The sequence below is a fragment of the Convolutriloba macropyga genome, chromosome 5, assembly GCF_964194025.1.
Source record: "Convolutriloba macropyga chromosome 5, txConMacr16.3, whole genome shotgun sequence".
NCBI classification, from domain to species: Eukaryota; Metazoa; Xenacoelomorpha; order Acoela; family Convolutidae; genus Convolutriloba; species Convolutriloba macropyga.
This window is the reverse complement of record NC_134472.1, coordinates 10,669,599-10,690,776: the sequence shown is the minus strand read 5'-3', so window position 1 is coordinate 10,690,776 and position 21,178 is coordinate 10,669,599. Positions and strand designations below refer to the sequence as shown.

The window sequence follows — 21,178 nt, the reverse complement described above, 5'->3', positions numbered from 1 at the left end:
TTCAAAAACAATTAAAGCCAATGCAGTGCAGTAAGTCAATTTTTGGAAGCCTGTCAAAGGGTGAAAACATTGAATTGATGCAGCGGTCAGCACAATGCATAAAAAAATTTTGAAAAACTACATGATTGTGTTTGTAGTAATACATGTCTTTTAATTTTCGCTTAAACATGAGCAGAACTAGTCGAACATATCATAGTAAAACAGAATGGGAAACTTTTGTAACTTCTGAGAACGCATCTGTTTCCACTTTGTCCCTTTTCGAAAAATAAAATTATGCTCACTCCGTTAAACCTAAGTTTGAAAGGTGCAAAAATACAAACGTTTCTGCAATAGTTTACTTATTCATTTGGTGCATTGTATGCTGCCATGTACATATGTCAGAACATTCTATGCCACGCACTGAATCATGCTAGTCTTTTTTGCCGTTATGCATAAGAACGTGCTATTTTCTCATTGCATGGACCTAACACCCCTTTTGTCAAAGGTCAAAGGGTCAGCCTAATAAGTCAGACGATAAGAAACATTAAGATAAACAATTTTTTAAATCAAACTATTTGCAGCATATTCAAATTATGTACAAAATTGAAAAATATACCAAAGAGTTTAATTAAATAATCAAAAATTAATGTCTTCATAAATTCAAGCATCGATTTTGATGTAAATCTCAGTCAATCATACATTCTCTTAACCGTCTCGTTGCACCTCGTCAAATTATGAGGTGTCAATTGCAATACCAAAGCAACATTACTGGCAGCCCGAATCGTATCATTCAACAACTATAGCTTAATTCAGTGACCATGAAAGCGATTCTTCAAACGGTTCGAAAAGAAAACCGTACGGCCCAATTCGACTCGCAATTTTAGCAGCTGTTTCTCCCGCATCATTTGCAATAAGAGGGTCAACACCTGGAGTTGTTAAAAGCAATTCTAGCACTGGTCGATTGTTGGGTCTGTTTGCCGCTGTGTGAAGGGGTGTTGTGTTTGAATAAGACTTGGCATTTACTCTTGAGCCTGATTTCAAGAGGAGCGCTGCGGCCTCTACTTTTCCCCAACAGCAAGCTAGAAAATAAGTTCTTAGCTGTGGTATTTATCATAACCCATCAAGGCACGAAACTACACAAGCTTCTTACACATTACGACAGAGCATTGAACGCTACTACTTTTAAATTAAAAGGCTGAACGAAACGTTTATCTTAATTGATGCTTGAGTATAGTTCATATTCACATCCATGAAATTCCGAAATAAAACCATAAAAGTTATCATTTGATAGATCCTCCATGCTCCTATATTAAGGATTTAAATACCCGTTATTGTCACAATGACTTTGAACTAAAACTAGAATACTAGAAGTGCTTCCGAAGTAATTCCGAATACTAGAAGTGCTAAATTGCTGTTTTCATTTACTGCTAAATCACAGCGAGCGCGCTGGGTTGAGTGCAACGATGTGTTGGAATTGTCTCAAAACAGTTTCAGTGAATCGCATACTTAGATCCCAGAAGGTCGAAATTCTTAAAGAGAAATTTTTGCCCTCCGGACGTTACCAGTTTATTCCATTTTTGAAAGTCAAAAGGGTGAAACGAAAAATCGCATTCAAACCACATGACAAATATAATTACTACAAACTTTGTTTGAGAGCAATTAAGCATAAAACACTGGAGGAGATAGGGCAGTGGGAGGGAGGTTGGAGTGGGGGGCTGCAGTGGCTCCAAAAATTTTGAAGGATTATAACGGCTATTTACAACATGAATTTAGGTCCTCTGCAGTTTCTAAGAATCGCATATAGAGACTCAGAGCACTTTTCAACGACGAGTCGTTAGTCAGACGAAAAATTGGCTGTACACAAAATCGCATTAAAAAGAAAAACAGGACTAATATAACCGCCAGAAAATTTTGTTTGAGACCAATTAAAAACAAAAAATTGCAAGAACTCAGCGTTCAAAAAACTTATCTTATAATACGATCGAATAAAGTCATCGAGTTCTCATAATTAACAGAGAGCGTCATATTGAACATTAGTGTTCCTTACGATCAATGCAGTTGGCCTTCAATTATAGTTGTTTCCTTTATTTAAGTCATTTTCTGAGAGCCAACTGACGTTTAATACAGAAATAACAAGAAAAATAAATCGAAAACTCATGATAAAGAGTATCAAATGAGGTAGAGCAAAAAATTAAGCTACTGAACGGTAATACGTACAAATGACGATTTGAGCTTTAAAGTCGTGATCAATTGTCTTAAGAAGGAAACTAATACATGCTACTAACTAAAAAACATTAGCGTAAGGTGGGAAACCACGCAGAGGTTTATACACCTTTACGAAATATCGAACTATTACGGAATATATATCTGATCTCAAGTCTCAGCATACAGTAAGAATTACAGTTCGTTAAAAAGAAAACAAGAAAGGTCTGTTTAAAAATTAGCCTAGTATAGCAAACCAATAATCAACAGCGGTTCGTAAAACCCCCAAAAAATCCAAACTCCACCAGCAATCACTTCGTGCCTATTGAATAATACATTTGCCAAACTGAGATATCACAACAACACCAGATTCCTGAAACTTTTTTATTTTGGTTTCTATTGAGTAACAAATTTATATTAGTAAAATATTCAACTAGAGAGCTTTAAACTCTCACATAGACAATGTTGAATAGATACCACAACAGACTGCGTTTTGAATCATGCTACATCTCGTTTTCCAAACAAAAACATCTACGCTTCAGGTGTTGGAACAAAACAGTATCAATTAAATTAATTAAACAGAAATTCGGAAGGACAACAAAAAAAAAACTGTGACACTACTATTCAGACAACTTTGTTAACTCTATTGAAACTACCACTCGTTAAGATAACTCTTTGAACTAACATCTCTGTGTTAACAAAACTTTCACATGACCGCAACGCTCGGATAGTACTTCTTCTCCTTAACTTATTGCCGTTGACCAAATTCATTCTCATGGCCGCATATAGTATCGGGGAAAGGAGTGTATCTTAGACATTTTTAGGGACGCAAAAAATCCGACCTCATAGGGGTTCGCACCCGCAAACTCCAGGATAGCGGTCTGCCATCTTAACCATTGACCCATTGAGCTACAACGACTTTGATCCTCAAACTCTCACAATTGCTTTTTTGCCAGCAACAAATAATGAGAGATATTAAGATCATTAAAAAATGAACTTTAGCGTCTCCAGAAAACAAAATGTTTTAGAGCAAAAGCGCTCAAGCAAAAATTCTGCATAGAAAAGACCAAAACGTTTACAACAATTGCTTCAATCTTCGCTTGAGTGCAATTATAAACTAACGAAGAAAAAAACCGCATCATTTAGGAATTAAAAAGTTTCAAAAACCAACTTCATATTCACGCCTTCTTAGAAAATATAGCACTTAGTCATCGAAAAAATGTGTTCACAATTCTTACAAAATAAAGGACTGCAACAGAGATACAATCTCGAGAATAGCATAAATGATAACACAAACATTAATCTGACCAGCAAACCGATGCTACACCAAAAGATAAAAATTTTAGCATATATAAAAATTATAGCATTAATTGCACAATCTGTCAAATTATCTAAAATAATATTATTTAACTAGAGGTACTTCTGGTGTTCAGATATTTGAACCCAAATTTTCGCAACTTTTCAGAAGAGGAAACTGCGTCTCGGAGGATCTGCTCGCATACAAGAGACAAAGAGCCAGGCAAAAGAAACAAAGATCAAAAGAAAAAATTAAGAAAAGCAAAAGTTCGTTAAAGGTCGTCAATGTTAATGTCTTGAAAACCAATATTGTGATGACAACATCTGCTTAATCCAACTGAAGGTTCAAAAATTTTTATTACCCACTTGAACTCTATATACAAAAAAGCAAAATTTCCTGTACAAAAGTTCTAAGTTGTTTATTTTTTAATGTTTCCGTCTTCGAAACATTTGTGACCAAAACATACATAACTACTAAACTATAGGCTAGCAAAAAGACAAAAGACGAATAATCACATAAGAGACAAACATCTAAAAAACAAAAATATAGCTGGCAGATTGCCAGAAAATAGCCGCAATAGCTTTGTAAATCTGCAGTCTCAAAAAACAGTAAAGACAGACCGAAAAAATTTTTGTCTTTTCATTGAAGGCTGATATTTTATTTTGATTAAAAATCTGTATAAGTTTTTGCTGCCCCTATTAGCTGCACTCAAATAACCTGCATTTAGAGTGACAGACACCAATTTGTCCTTATCTCTTTGAATTAAAGTAAATAAAAGTCAATTTCAAAGTGAGGAAGTCATTTTTGAGAGTGAGGTAAGTCAATTATGACCAAAAATTTAATCACGCGAATGAACACACAAAACTCGGCGCCATTAAGACCAAAAATTGACGTCACGCACGCACTTCAGTTGAAATTGCATGAACGAATGAACAAAAAGAGGATTTGAGGTGGTTGTGACGTCATATGGTCGTAACATAAATCGCGACGAAATAAAAAAACATAGCAGGACAAGTCCTGACGCACAATTCAAAGAATTTTCATTGACTAACCAGAAAACTAGACATAGAACGGACTATGAATGGATTGGGAAAACCATTTAGAAAAAAATCAAATCCAAAAAATTGAAAAAAAAAACAGTAAAAATCAAAGTGAAATTGCCGCATGTGAACAAAAAACCACTAGCGAGAAAGCGAATTTTTGTTCAAACACCGTTTTCTCACTCTACTTTAAATTTAGAGGAAAAAAATTTCACGTCGCCAAACCACTCGCTTTTTCGCTCCACTTCATGTTTCGGCGTGACCAAAATCACTACTCCAATTTGACTTCAAAAATCATGAAAATGTGTGAACAGATCTTAAAAAAAACATAGCCGGAAGATTTTCGGAAACGACTCAAAGGAAAAATTGCCCATACTTATGACTAAACAACTATTGTGAACCCTGAACCTCCACAAATGCCATACAAAATTTAAGGAAGAATAGAAACGACATTCAAAAACAAATCAAACAAAAACAAGAAAAACTTAATGAGTTTTTTTTAATAGTACAAGGAAACACAAAGCCCACTAAAGTTCCCTTGCAAATAAAGCAATGAAAAGCTCGCAAAACAATGGGCAAGACATAATAGGCTAAGAAAGATTTTAAAAGAAAGGAAAAACTGCAAAAGAAAAATGGCTTAAAATTTCTCAATTTTTCTGTCAATTATCCTAAGAAAAAAATTATTTATATCAAGAAACTTTTAGTCAATTGTTATCTGAATATTCCTTCAGTAGCAAGCTTCTTTTCAAATCCCACTTAAAGCATTAAAACAAAAAAAAACATCAAAAAAACTATTAAATTTCGTCTAAAAATCAGCAAAACTGATCAAAATCCTCCAAATTAGCATTAAACTCAATTTAACTACTTGAAACATTCAATTCCTATCGAAACAAACCTAAAATTAATACAATATCATAATCAAACCTCAAAACCATCAAGAGTTGCAAAAAAACTGCTTTTAAAAGCCGCACGTGAACAAGAAAATTTTGCTCGCTTAGAGAAATTTTTTCACACATCAATTTCTCGATCTCTCAAAAACCGCGGTATGAACAAAAACCACTCTCTTTTCGCTCCGCTCTTCACTTTTGTTCAGCACCAAAATCACTCCAAATTTTTCACGCGTTTCATTTCCCGCTTCAAAAATCACTCCAATAAAATTGATTTAAAAAAGGGATTTCTCCAATACTCCTCTTCGAGTCGTAAGAAAAAATAAAAAAAGACAGCGCCCCAATACAATTCAAATTCTTTGAATTGTAAAAAACAAGAGAAGGACAATAATAGCTGTGCGGCTATTAAAAATAAAATTAATCTAAAGTTGTTAGGTTATAAATACTTCAGGCCAATAAATTCTAAATCATTTTGCTACTTATAATATTTACCCATTAACACACGGGCTTTTTAACAAGAAAGAAAAGAGCCAAAATAGTGGAGTACCTTTTTTTCGCTGTTAGTGCATGAAGACCACTAACCAGAATGAAGAGGAGTCCAGCCATCTAAAGTGGGAGCATTAGGATCTGCTCCGTGCTTCAACAGCACCTTCATCACATTGACATGTCCATTGTAAGCAGCTCTGTGCAAAGGCGTATACAGGTCCTCATCAATGGAGCCCACATATCGCGAATTTTTCTCCAGAATGCTTTCCACGATCTGTCAATATATACGTGGTTGACTTCGCAGCGCGATGTTAACAAATCGAAACGATTAATTTTGTTTTGCCATATTACATGAACTGATAAAACTGCCTACCTGTCATCATTTCAAAGCCAACTCAAAACAATTCTTAATTGTCTACCAGTCATTAAATTCTAAACAACCGACGAATTGCTCTCAAACGACTGAAATGGCGTTGGCTTTGTTTGCTGCAGCTACCATTAAATTAGGCAAGTTAGCCTGATTGGGTGAGGGGTGGGCGCAAAAAGTGGGGGATCCAAAGCATCGAAAATCGCCCGTATACATCGTGAAGTGAAGTATACACTGCTGCAGATTTCGGTGGGGGTGAAGAGGGGTGTGGGGTCCAAAACTCTATGAACGACATTCACACAGTGCGTTTAAGTCTCGTCAGCGGTTTCGATGGATCGCATACTTAGAGACTATTAAGGCGCTTAATATACTGCTCAGCAAGTTACTTCCCTCGGGCTTAGCCAGTTTACAACGTTTTTCATGACAGAAAGTCACGAAATTTTTTGGTCAGATTAAAATCGTATTTAAAACACAGCTGGAAGATTGCCGGAAAATAGCTGCAACAGCTTTTTAGACTTGTAGTCTCAAAACCCAATGAACAGAATAAGACCAAAAAATTATATTAAGGCCAAAATGTGTTTTACTACTAATTGTAATGATGGCTTGGATTGATTTGGATCTGTGCTTCAATTAGAGTAAGAACAAAGCCGGCAAATTGCCGGAAAATAGCCTCCGTTGACCCGCTTGACGCACATTGGGGCTGAAACAGAAATTAAGAGAGAGAAATTGACCGAATTTTTCTAAGTGTCGAAGTGTTCTTATTTGGTCTGTGAATTCTGCGAATTCGGTTAGATTCTAATATTGTTCTTAATTCAGCTTAAACTGAAGACCGAAAAAACTAAATTAAGGCCAAAGCAAGGGAACGCCAAAAACAGCTCCTTTCAGCTGTCGCAGCTAAGAAAACCAACTCGTCCAATATATTTGTTTCAAACTTGAGTTTGAGAGCAATTGGCAAAACATTTTTTTAACAAGCTCTCCTAAGGAAAAACATAAAAGATTTTACTTTCAACTCCCCGTTCATAGCAACCAGAACTGGCCGATAAAAAACGAGTAAAATCTCTACGTCCTAACTTACATTTCAGAGGTTACTGTAGAAGGTTTGGTTTAAAAAATGTTGGTGCTATTTTAGAGAAAAGTAACGCAACATCTTTTTTTGAAATTATGTTTTTATGCCGAGGATAACCACAAACTCATAAAATGAAAAAAAAGCAATTTGTAGGAATCCATAAATATGCAAACTGGGTCAAACAGAACTGATAAAAACAGTAAATAAATAAAACGCATGAGAGTACCGACGCTTGTTATTAGCTCGTGTTGCAAAAAATGTCCTGATTGAAAAGTGACAAAAATTGGCAGGGGTTTCATATTTCTCAGCTCAAGTCTAATTAGAAAATTCTTGAGGAGCAATCCCTCGGAGGATGCAATTTCGGCAGGTTCGTTTCGTTGCAACGACCTACATCGTCGCACGAAGAGCAAACAGCTTCGAAGGGGAGCTAAGCCATTGTAGTAGTGACATTTCAACGTTTGGGACCAAAAAATCAACAGAGGTTAAAATATTGAGTGAAGGCAAATGAAAGAGGAGAAAGCACATAGGCCAGGGGAAAAAGTACTGTTAATTTATTGGCTTTAAAAGATGTTTGAGGTCGAAAAACTCCGTGCAACTACTACGGTGGTCATTGAATCCTGCTACAAAGGTTATGGCCGTCAGTTGAGAGGAGGATACGGTCTCACAACAACGATGAGGTCCCTCATGGTTGCCCGTCGGCAGGAACAGACCACTGACTTGTTGTCCGCCGAAACTATGTATTTGATGCCGTTTATTTTTGCATTGAGCACTCGTTATCATTCATTAAATAAAACTATTTAATAAATTGGTGAGAAACTCACGCTTTTGATTTATTTCTTATCCATTGCCATACGACTTAACCACGAAGAATTATGACCTGTTCGCTTTGCAAATGAACAATGGACAAAATTTGAAAAAAATGTGGCAACGCCATCATTTCATGTTTCGCGGCCTTCAACAAAAAATGGGATCTTCTCCGTTTGTGCCCCCTCCATTACGTTATGCAACCCCCAATGACAGCACGCGTCATTACATGGTTAATAATTCTAGGCAATACGATTCACTCAATGATTGAATCAAAAGCTTGAAAAATTGTCGCACTGTCAAGATAGACCTTTAAGAGAAAAGGACGGCGCGGTCAAAGCTTTAGGCGGAATAGAACCACCAGTATTTGTCAACGGACTTCTATCTTATGGGCCAAAACATCCTAAGAACGACAAAGGGGCATCAAACAAATGGTACGCTTAAAATTTAAGAGAAACGCCAGCTGACAGAGGATTGTAAAAAGTGGCAATTTTTTAGGAGAATTAACTTTCAGTTGTACCTTTTGATAAAGGCAACGGATTTTTTGTTATGAGGAAAACAACATATCAATCAAATATGAACAAAATACTGGACTGCCCCAATTTTCGCGTGTAGAGAACAAATGAGATAATTTTCAAAGTAGAAAAAGATGTAGATAAATTTAATTGAAAGCGAAAAAATAAGATCTCATTACAGATAAAACTTGCCAAAAACTACGAACAACAGTCGCACCACCAGCGCCACTTCATGGGCTGACAAAGGTCCACAAAGAAAACACATCAATGCTCCCCGTTTTATCTATTCCAGGAAGTCCTTATCACAACTTGAAAAATTTTTCGACTTCACTTTTTAGATTGTCCCGGGAGCTATTGTCGAAACATCGAGTCTGATAGCAAGACAACTTAAGACTCTTGAGCTTGAGACGAATCAGCAAATAGTAGCACTGGATATTAAAAGTACATTTAAATGTCTTGAAAGCTATCGAAAATGCCCTGCGATGTCTTTACTCCAGTGACATCCCTCCCGATATTGAGAGATCAACACTTCAGCTCCCACTCAAACTGGCAGTCACAAACGAATACTTTAAAGAAACGGTAGATAATACTGTCAAAAGAAGGTTTGTCAATGGTTAGTCAAAATGGTTTGTCGGGAGCAATACGAACAAAGAGGCTCAATAATGTGCGTTTGCACATAATGTTCCGACCCCGCTTAACCAAGTTATTGACTTAACTGTCCAAATCAGGAAGCGATAGAACACTTTCAAAAAAACTTAATGTCCGGAAATAATTGGTATTCATTTAAAAAAAATGCTTGACTCTCTAACGGCTACACAAATGAAACAATCACTTAAGAGAAGGCCGAAGATGGCTGCCATTTATGAGTACAAGAAAAGACAAATAAAATCATACAAATAAGAAGTATTACTTACGACCAAAACACAACGTCTATCTAATTTTTATTTAAAAACTTAAAGTAAAAATAGCATCAGATAAAAAGTAAACTAAACCAACTAAACCAACTCAACCAAAAGTTGGAGAATGTCAAAAAAATATGAAAATTTGTGCTATCAACGCAAAAAAAAACATTTTTTTAAAAAGGCAATTAGGCCTACATTATGATTGATTCTAAAACATCCGACGTCTCCATTTGCTAAGACTAGGCTGAAAAGTTGCAATTTTTTAAGGCGTTAGGCATAACAACCATAAGCAATTAACTTCAAATGGTAAAGTTTATCTTGTGACTGCTTGGAAGGCCAATTGTACATGTCCTGTTGCAGCTTCTCCGGTACAATAAAGATTCTTCCAAATGTTAACGTAACAGCTAATTTCACAAAAAGGTCATTATCAAAATTAAATGATGAATTTTAAATATTCATTCAGTAATATTGCAAGAAAACCAATACATATCAACAGTTGGAGAGTCTTTTTTAAGAGCTCCGACGCTAACGAACAGACGTTTGATACTTCGTACTGTCCTAGACAAAAAATCATCAGATGCTGGCAATTTACCAAACATTGTTTGGAGACATAAAAACCATTAGCTATATTCATAAAACACAATTTTGTTTCACTGAACCTCATTGGAACTTAAATAGACCTCTTAATAATTAAACCTTTAATTGAAAAAACACTTTCTTTTGATTGGGATAAAAACGCAAAAATAATTTCAAAGAGGGAAGTGCCATAATACAATCAGAATCCTTGTTTAATACAAACAACGAAGAGACCAAAACTGGCCTTGATTTGCTGCGCGACTGTTAAAAATACTCATTTGTTCTATAAATGATTTTTTGGCAAGTGAAAATCTTTATATATAGAAAAACTATGCAATCGGTTTTAAATAGCGAAGAACCGCAAAAATATAATTCCCAGAAAACTTTCTTAAGAACCTGAGGTATAATCATTTTTTATGAAAAAAATGAAAGGCTGAATTTTCATCATTGAAAATTATGCTCAAACAGGTTCAAACTATTCATGAACTCTCTTCTATCTTTTACGTAGAACATATCGTTAATTTAATCATTTAAACAAAACTGATAAAAATTTAAGCAAAATACGAAAAATGCGAATAAAACAACGGAAGTGATAAAACGTTCACAAAACTGAACCTCCGTAACTTCTCGTGAAAAAGTGAAATCAAAAAAATATCTTTTTAATTTGAAAGTCTACCCTGGACAAATTTTCTAAAGATACCACTCACTATCCATATCGACCGCCGAAAATTCACTGAACAAAAAAAAACCAGTTGAGTATATGGTTCTTCTCCCCCCCCCCCCACTAAAGTGGGTCGGAACAAAAAACGGGGGATGTGTTTGGAAATCTAATGTGAAAATACGCCAACGGAAAACAAAACGGAAACGAAAACTATTCGACAGATATGTAGACGACATTATTTGCACAGTAAAAGAAGACTACACAAAAAATTTGATTCAACTAGAAAAAAAAATTGCATACAAATTTGGAGTTTGAACTAGCTCTCCTCGATATGGTCGTCTACGTTGACGAACAGAGAAAAGTCTCTTGTAAATGGTAGCAAAAGTCAACAGAAACAATTCTGATTTTCCTAGCTGCGCACCACTCCAGCATAAGAAAAATATCGCAGAGGTAACTATCCATAGGCTTTTTCGATCTATAAGCAACTGGCAATACTTTGATGAAGCCCTTAAAGTCAACGAAAACAGAAACGGTAGAAAGTCATAGAATCTGTTAATGTAAAAGACAAGATCATGAACTCAAATCTAAATCTAAGATCTAAGCGAATGCGAAATTTCAGAAATTTGTGTTTTAACAAGAAATCTTCCGAGTTTTCTGTTTTGTTTCAAAATTGAATTGAAATAATTTTAATTGTAAATAAATTGTAATAAAATTAATCATTTTACCTCACCTAGCGAAGACGTTTTAAATATAGTTTTATAAATGCCTTAGTCTTTCAGCAATTAATCATTATGTAAAAATGGCACATGCGTCTGGGTGCAAATAATATGCACCCACTAAGCTGGGGGCACAATCGGTAAAGATCCAAGTAAAATACATTTACCTCGATATGCCCACCTTTTGCAGCGCTCAAAATAGCATTTTCTAACTCCTTTTCTGTTGATGCGGTTATGTCAAAATCCTCCAGGTTTTCATCATCAGTATCCGAACTAGATGGATCAACAAATTTACTGCAGAAAGTTGTGTTGTCATTCAAGCTAACTTTTCCGGAATTTTGCAATGATTGGATAGTTTCTATCGACGGACCAGGAGCATCACCTGATAGCATGTCACACAAGATGTCATTCTTTTCTTCATTTGTAACATCAGTTGAGTCGTCCATAAAAACCAATTCCAATCTGAAAATTAACTTTTTCCTAATTATTTAGTAGTAGTAGTAGTAGTAGTAGTAGTAAAGGCTTTAGGATTTAAACATAAATAAATCCAAGGGTTTGTTAGACCCACATGAGTTCAGTCCAAAGGTAGTTTTAGTTTAGTCTAGTTTTTTCCAGTTATTGCAGTGGTCACATTTGCAAACAATTCGCCAAGTGCATTTGTCCCTCTTGTCATATTTTCTCAGAAAGTAGTCCCAGTAGATTTTGGAGATGGTGTCTTTATTGAGATATTTTCCGTAGCTGGTGTACACTCTGATAATAATATTGTATAATAATTTTGTACGATGGAAGAAGTTTTCATCGGTTTTGTAGAGTCGATTCGTTCCGATCGTCAGTTCTCCTCTTGTATGCTGTCGAGTTTTATCTTCGGTGACTCTAGGTAGATCAACAACAACGTCGTATTCGTTTCTATCCAATGATATCAGAAGCAGGAGATTGTGCATTTCGACATATAAGCTGAGAGGCAGCAGCTTTAGCTGTAGAAGTCGATCTTTGTATTCAAAACTTGCATTCAGTATCCACTTGGTAGCAATTTCCTGCACCCTTTCAAACTTCGCAAGATTCGACTTGTTCGGCTGCCATGCTTGAGAGCAGTAGGTCAGGACTGGCACAACGTAACCAACGTAAGAATTTAGCTTACTGTTTCGCGTGCTGTTTGTAGACAGGTTTCGTTTCAGTTGCAACAGTGCACTTAATCCCTTCTTCGTTCTCGTGGTACAGTTATCGTTCCACGTGAGATTTGAGGTGATCCATAGTCCTAGGTCGCGCTGAAGATTCGTCGGTTCAATTTCAAGGTTGTCTATTGCTGCTGTCAAAGTGCCTTTTATGTTGAGGAGCTTGCATTTAGAGGTGTTCAGTTGCATTTTGTTTTCGGAGCACCAATTCTGTATAGTCATGGCACCAATCGTGAGTTGGCTCTGAGTCAGTGCAATTATCTTGAAATCATCGGCATATCCAAAACTTTCACAATTTGACACTGAAGCTGGTAGATCATTTATGAACAGCAAAAAGAGCAGTGGTCCGAGAATGGAGCCTTGTGGAACTCCACTGCTGACACTTACTGGAGTGGATGTTTCCGCATTTATTTTAACATATTGCTCCCTGTCTCTCAAGTAGGAGCTTATGAGTTGCAACAAGTTTCCGCCAATGTCAAAGGACTGGAGTTTCAGTATAAGCAAGTCAAGCGGTACTTTATCGAAGGCCTTAGCAAAGTCGAGATACAGAATTGTCAGGTTGTCTACTGTGGGGTCATCGTACTTTTGGTAAATTGAATCAAGGTAGACCAACAATTGTACCACTGCTGACCTATTTTTTCGGAATCCATATTGGTTTTCGTGTAGGCGGTGTTGGCAAAACTTGTATAGTGTGTTGAAGATGAGACGCTCAAGGACTTTTGACACACAGCAGAGCAAACTAATCGGTCGATAACAAGTAGTGTCTGATTTGTTTCCCCCTTTGAACACTGGCGTAACTTGACTGATTTTCCAGTATCTGGGGAAGATTCCTTTATTCGAGATTGTTTGGAATAGGAGGAGGAGTGACTTGCTGAGTGAGAAGGCGCACTTTTTCAAAACAATGTTTCTGATGTTGTCAGGTCCCGTAGACTTGTTCAGAGTTTAGTGTTCCAATATGTGCTGGATTTCGGAGAAAAGGAGACTATTGAGTCCTCTGTTCTCAAAAGTTATGCAGTGATGTTGCTTCTCGTTGAAAACACTTTGGAAAAACTGATTGAATAATTTGGCCTTTTCTTGGTCAGTTTCGGCTTTTTGAGTGGACAGAGTGACGACAGGAGGAACGTTTGGTAACTTGCGAACACAACGTAGGTACTTCTGGATGTTGCTGAACTGTCGACTTTGAAAGATTTTGGTTTCAAACATTTTCAAATCTTCATTTCTGGCTTCTTTTATTTGACGCTCCATTTTCTTCAACTTCAGGAGTTTTGACAAGACCGGAGAGACCCATTGCTTCTTTTTTGTAGCTAACTTCTTCATCAGGTGTGAGGTACGGCTGGATACCCAAGGTGGAAGCGTTGACCTGTGTCTTGTAACTTTCGGAATGAAATGATCGATGAGGCTGAAGATCCATTCGTACCATTTTTTGACAAGGAAATCGAGATTACTGAAACAGTAAGGGTTGAAAGGACTGTCTACTATAGCCTTATTCAATTCGTCCCAATCCGCTTTCTTAAAGGCATATTTGACTTGATGATGAATGTATAGTTCGCTATGGAATGCGTTTACTGTAACACTGACCGGTAGATGATCAGCACATGGCTTGCCGTTTAGTGCGTAACAGTTGTAAAGATCGGTGTCAAGATCAGTTTTGACAATCTGGTCAGGGTTGTTGGCCAGAATGACGTCTAACTGAAGATTTGAGTAGTTCAGGAAATTGTATTCCGAAAGAGCATCCAGAACAGCGTTTTCACACTCAGAATTGGAGCTCATGTTGTTCCAGTCTGTTTTGGAGAAGTTGATGTCTCCACAAATGAACACGCCTTGGTAGCCTATTCTATTAGCATGATTTGATATTTTGGAGAGCAGAATTTCTAACTGTTGCGGCGACCAGGTGTAGTCGCTGTCTGATGGGGGGCTGTACAAACAGCATATGAGAGTCGGCTGTGGTTTTGTTTGTACACTAATCACCACAAAATCCTCAAGATTTAGGTCAATCAAAATTTGTTCGTGCATAATAGTCGATCTGATTGCTATAAGTACGCCACCGTGTTTCGTTTCGTGTTCGCATGGTATTCTGTCATTTCGGTAGATCGTGTATGCAGGTAGGAAGAGCGAATAGTTTTGAACATCAGGAGTCAGCCATGTTTCAGTGAGGCATAAAATGTCATAGCTTCGCGTTGACAAGCAGTCTGAGAACTTCAGGCGACGCTCAAATTTCATCAGACAAACAAGTATAGTGCGTGCCCCTTTTTTGTCAGTGTCAAATTTACCGAGACGATGAATTTTGCTCATGCGTTTGTCTTTGATTTTCAAGAAGTCTAGGATTTGCTCAACCGATTCGATGTCGGAATGCATACGCTCGTCTGGTGTTTTGGTTCTACTCTCAGGTATACCTCTTATTCGAAATCCCAGACCAGGAATGTTGTTTGCATTTGACACGTCGCGAATTGTGCTACCGGGCAGTTTTCCAACAGCTTGTGCATAACTCTTGGGAGCAGTTGACTTTAATTCGGTCAAGTCTTTCTTTACATTTTCGATCATTGCATTTGAGTTTTCAATGATTTGCTGGAACTTTTTCATTTGTTCTCGGAGGTCTGTTAGATCGTCTTCCAATTTCGACTGTTCAGCAGGTTTTAAGATGGACTTATGTGTCTTATTTTCACTGCATTCGTTACAGATGTGAAGCAGATTTGCTTCTAACTTGACAAGGACTTCAATACTGGACTGTTCGAAGCCTGTGCAGTCGGGTGTCATGTGCATTGCTTTGCTGCAGTAGGCACATGAGAATTTTGCTTCCTTCTTTGCAATCTTGTGATTGCAAGATTGGCACGTGATAACTCTTGAGGACATTTTGGCTAGCACATGCAAAAGATTTTGATTTGTCTTAACGGATTGTTGATGAATAACTTAATAGGCAGTGTCGGTAACACACACTCAGAGGCGGTCACGTGAAACTGAAAACTTAACTCTGAAAAATATAGCTTTTCTGACAACTCAAACTCACTCAAACTCACTTAAGTCACATGAAAAGTTTAATTTTCAGAGAACAGATGCAGGACAGAATTCACGAACTCACTTAAGAGACGGTCACGTGAAGGACTGCTCAAAAAGAAAAGAAAAAGCCTTTCGGTAACACGAACTCACTTAAGAGACGGTCACGTGAAAGACTAAGAGTAAGCAGCTAAAACTTTTCAGGGGTTTTGAATAGTGATTGTGAGTCCACTGTTTTCGGGCGATTGTTGTCTCTGTCTTGTAATCCGTCGTCTCAGTGACAGGTTGTTCCTCCTCCTGTTTGTTGCTGGAATGCGGGGATATTGAGTTGTTGATCGTATCGTGCCAAATAACAGCTTTTTCTTTTCGAAAAACGTTTAATTGCCAGATATTTTGAACAACTTTCTTCTGATTGTTTGCTCTGATATTGAGACTCAGGCCAGGCTTCGTGAATACCCAACGTCTGAGCTTCTTTCGGGTGTCTTTTGGTGTCGCTACAATAAGTTGATGCAGTGAACTTGCTCCAAATATGATCATCAGCAAAGTCAGGGGGCCACCACGGCTGCCCCGTATATCATATTTAAACTGAAACTATTTAATAAGTCGTAGCTTTTAACGTAGCTATCCCATTTTTCTCCTTGTCCCATTTTAACTCGTAGCTATCCCATTTTTCACCTTGTCAGCCCAGTGTCTATCAACACCTGGTTAAAACAGAGTCCTCGATAAAACGTAAAGGCCTGGTAATAGGAGGGGGCAAGAGGTTCCAACTCATCTAATCTGGGACCATAATTCTAGAAAATGATAATAATTTTATTAATGAGGGGTATGACCAACCCAAGGACGGAGAAGTGAGCCCCCACTAAAAACAGCACAGCAGCTTATTCAAATTTACCGCAAAAACGCACTCTATTCAAAACTTACCGGAATATGCGTCTCTAGGAGACCGCGTCAAAGCGTTGAATTAATACTTTACTAATTAGTTGTCTTGCAAGTGGTGTAGCTTGGAAGTGGTCTAGCTATGGGCGCATCACTGAAATCGTTTGAGGCATCACTGCAAAAACAGAGCTCAGTCAAAATATCTCTAAATCAGTCAAAATATCTCTAAACCAAAACGGGGGGAATTGCCGATCAAGACTGCAACCGGAGAGTGACTTTCCGATGAAAAAGAGTAGACTGTCAGTCATGCAAAAACTAGTCTCATGCAAAATGCCAAAAATAACAAATGAGGAATACGCCAACATGCATGATGTTGTTTGGATTCAATCTCTTCGGTGTAGTGCTGAATAGTGAAAACAAAATCAGAGATTTAGGAATACTAGTGACCTCAGACCTAAGTTGGAACACTAGCATCAACAAACGGATAGTCAAAGCAAACAGCGTTACTCCGAAGAAACTTTGCCTACAATGAGAGCAATAGAGTTAAAACTTGCCTCTACAAATCGCTGATACAGCCAATTCTTCTTTATGGCATTCAATGCAAATATATTTGTCAAAGTCGAATGTTTCCATCTCTGAAAAGTTTCAAAAGAAAGTAGTGAAATGGATTTGTGGAACTGGCTCATCCATTCAACAGATCAGAATGCTGAATACACTAACGCTACCGATGTACACACAGTCGCTACACTTTTTGCTACTTTCACAGCTCACAAACAAACCACAAAACGGCATCGAGCTACTACAAACACAGGATTTGTCTTCACGATGGAATGAATTGTTCAAATTGCCAAGACTAGGACAGAGAAAATGCAAAAAGACAGAGAAAATGCAAAAAGTTCGTCTTTCGCACATCTCGACTGGCCAACAAAAAACCACTTGATTGATTCCAGATCTTCGGCTGGACTCACAGCTGCTCTGAACTTTACAGCTCCTCTGGAAATTTGTGGAGATGAAATCAACATCTACAGTTGGCAGCTGGCATGCGACCGCCAAAACTGCAGAAAAAAAGTGGACAATTTTCTGAACTGAATTTATGGAATAAATGCCCTTCACTTTTGCTGTAAAGACTTTCCATCAACAACACCAGAGGGAAAAGTTTAGGGCAAATTATTGTTCAAAAGGGATATGGATGACATTATCTGCACTGTTCGTGGTGACCCGTGTGTAGTTTAAATTTGCTAAATCATTAGACAAAAACCTGCAATATACTTTAGAAAAAGTGAACATGCAAGGATATTTGGCTTGTCTTGGTATCAACGAAAATTTGAGCAACGGAAATAAAATTACCTGTTATTGATATTAAAAACCAACTGACACAGGAATAATACTGAATTTTTGTAGCTGTCCACCGCTTCAGCAAAAGAAAAAAGATATGATAATCGACAGACGGTTCATAGGGTTTTTAACGCAACATCCAATTGGTTGTCCTTCGAACAGGCGCTTAAAAAACCAAGACATGCTGGACCAAAAATCAGAATCCAGATGCATGGTCTTTAAATATATTGAATCAGACCTTGAAAAAGACCAAACTTGGCAGTAAAGATTGATTGAAAACAACATGAACATGGCGTCGAAAAAGTCAAACTGGATTTAGCTCTAGGAGCGCATTGTTTTACAATATAGAGGCAACCTCTCACAGAACTTTGCAAGCAAATTGAAGAAACTATGTGACTTGCAAGCGGCATCTAGAACGCGAAAATTAAGATCATGCCTCCCACTCTTAAGTAATCTCTCGATGGAAACCTGAAATTCCACGTGGTATATGAGACAAAATGTTATGGATGCAGATCCCAATATGTCGGCAAGAAAAGCCGACATGTTGCCAATAGGGTATCAGAAAATCAAAAAAAGGATTCTCAGGTGAGTCAAATCCTTGTTGAAAGTAATGGCTCCACGAAGGACGTTAATTGGCAAATTCTGGACACCTCTCGCGCATTAGAAAAACTCATGGCCATTAAACCTATATAAATCAGTAAGTTCAAGCTTGGACTAAACACGCGCGAGGAATATAGGGGGCAGAAACTCAAGCTAAAATATTAGTTCAAATCATAATTTCGACTTGGGAAAACAATAATAAGGCAAACACTTTTTGTGCATCGCAAAGCAAAATTTGCACAACCCTCACAAGAAGGATACTTAGGAGGAGGGCAAGTTTGGAATTACCCTTGCAATACAAAAACATAGCCAAAATCGAAAAATCCGGAATAGGAATATTTTTTAGAAAAATTGTCAAAACGTCAAAATGAGGTATATATAGGATATAGGGAAATATTTCGAGCTTAATTTGAAAAAAATTGTTAGAATTGGTTAAATTGTGGTCTCAAGACAATGTAAACACATATTCATTTTATCCTTTAACAATTTGTGGAACAATTTTAACTTTATGATGAACGTAAAATTCAAAAGCGTTTTGTTTTAAACATCAGAAATAAATTTAATTTTACAAAATAGTTCCTTCTAGAGCACAACAGGTATTTTTTTCTATGTAACACAATTAATGCCGCCGCAGACTATGAGTCAGATAGTGACACTGCGTAGGAGTTCCAAAAAATATCTTTGTTCGATTGTATGTTTCTGCGTCCGAATATATGTTCTACAAAGAGAAAAAAACACGAATCTGATTTGAAGTACTAAAACAAAGTATCATTCAAATTGAAAGTGTTATAGGTTTAAAGAGATATTTTTGGATCTGATAATAATGAAAAAAACACAGATGATAAAATTAGTGATGATATTATATATCAAGCGGAAATCTTTCCAAGTGCAAACAGTGGTGTTAAGCTTATTAAGTAGTTTGTTTCAGGTAGGATATATCGGTAACTATGCTTATTCTCTGCTGATTGAATCCTGAATCTCACATGCGGGCCCTGGCACATTGGTTCTGGATCACTGGTCCCATTTGGTACGCAGACAATTGCCCACACCATCAACTCAAAAGGTTGTTTTGTTTCTTTACTCTTGCTGTCTTTCATTCAACATAACCCCCTCTATTCGCATTTTCTTGACCCCCTGTTGCTTCTGGTTTGTTTAGATGTGGAGGAAGAGCTCAAGATTCTGAACATATCAACTGCCAAAAAAACTTGACAATAGGCATATCAAGAATCAAGTATACCGCGGAAGAAGAGGCAGGAGGTGCAGTTCACGCATACAGAGGAGCTAAGCTGGTGGACTTGTGCACTGTGTTAGACTGCTACTCTGACTAAAAACTCGAGTGGTATCCAGCTTTAATGATTATCGCCGCCCCCCCTCTTTCTTTTATTTTCAAATATTTACTTCAAATAAATATTGTAAAGTTTAATCTTTCAAACTTGATCATACCTCAGACAAATCACACAAGTAGCAACAACTTCTTTCACAATACAATAAACTATTCTGTTTGGGTTCACAGCTTAGTGGGCTTATACTTTTTACGCTCGCCCTCAGGGACAGGTGCTATTTTGTTACAAAGTAACAGGATTTGTAACAGCATAAAATTTCTAATTGCGGGGCGTAAAAAAGACCGGGTGAGGGAGCAAAACAGAATAAAACCAACAAAAAATATAATACATTTGCTTGATACTTTTGCTTTACTGAATATATAACTATATTGACCCCAGTCTTTTAAAGAACTACTTTATTTCCCTGATTTTAAAATCTTTCCTTATCTCTTTTTTTATGTAAAGATTCGGTGCATTTTTGTTTTTATGGTAATTAGCTGTTCTCCCATATTCTAAATCTTTTTTTCTCGCATTTTAAATACCTTGTTTTATAAACGACACAATGATGTTCTTCTCAGACATTATTTCAAGCCCTATTTAGCCTTCCTTCCTCATGTCGACCCAGTCTCACTGTAGCCAGTACCAGCGATATCTGAGAGGCGGTGGTATATATTGCGTTTCCTGTTGTTATATCCACATTATTTGTAGGAGTTTGGCCTCTGGCCGTGAATATATTGATGATTTGGAATGCCGACACTGCGCCGCCAAAGGCGCTGCCGATAATATATCAACCTTTACCTTGTTATTCACCGCTGACTCTTTAAATCTTGACATCTTGTTAATTAATGAAACGACTTCCTTGACACTGGCCTCTTCATGGCAAAGTCCTTTTAAAGCTTTCCAAGACAAAGTTGAAATGTATTAAAACACCAGAGCCCAATGGAAAGCAAAATTATTTGTTGTGAACAAAAACACAAATTATGAATTTGTGGATACCCTGAATGAAATACTCTGGCTGATCGCCGGAAAAAAAGCAACATGTAGAGCTTACTCTATAGGATGCCATGCTCTTTCCACAACTTATGCTGCACCGTACAAATAAGGTCAACGACAGTTCCCTCAATAAGACCATTAACAGACGGCTAGAGATATGGAGCCCAGGACAATTAGATGAGTTCTTTTCTATGAGCAAAGCTTTTTTGCTTCGACCACAAAAAATTTCAAAGAACAATCAAAATTAGGTGCGCCAATTCAACCGCCTAGTGCAGTGCACCGTTGCAAAGTCTCCAACTGTTCTAAATGTTCTCCAGGAAAAGCACTCAGGCGGTCCTGCACTGAATTTCGATGTAACAAATCTCGATTATCCTTATCATCTTCCAGTCTA

At 37.2% G+C, this 21,178-nt stretch overlaps 1 protein-coding gene across 1 annotated transcript; it reads right to left on the bottom strand.

Annotated features, from left to right (window-relative positions):
* Positions 1-523: 523 nt before the first annotated feature.
* On the bottom strand, positions 524-12,688 carry LOC142339786 (ankyrin repeat domain-containing protein 49-like). Its single transcript, XM_075390046.1, has 3 exons — positions 11,666-12,688; positions 5,988-6,165; positions 524-1,058 (listed from the first exon to the last, which is right to left on the bottom strand). The coding sequence occupies exons 1-3, from the start codon at positions 11,942-11,944 to the stop codon at positions 784-786; spliced, it is 732 nt and encodes a 243-aa protein (XP_075246161.1). The 5' UTR covers positions 11,945-12,688; the 3' UTR covers positions 524-783.
* Positions 12,689-21,178: the final 8,490 nt, after the last annotated feature.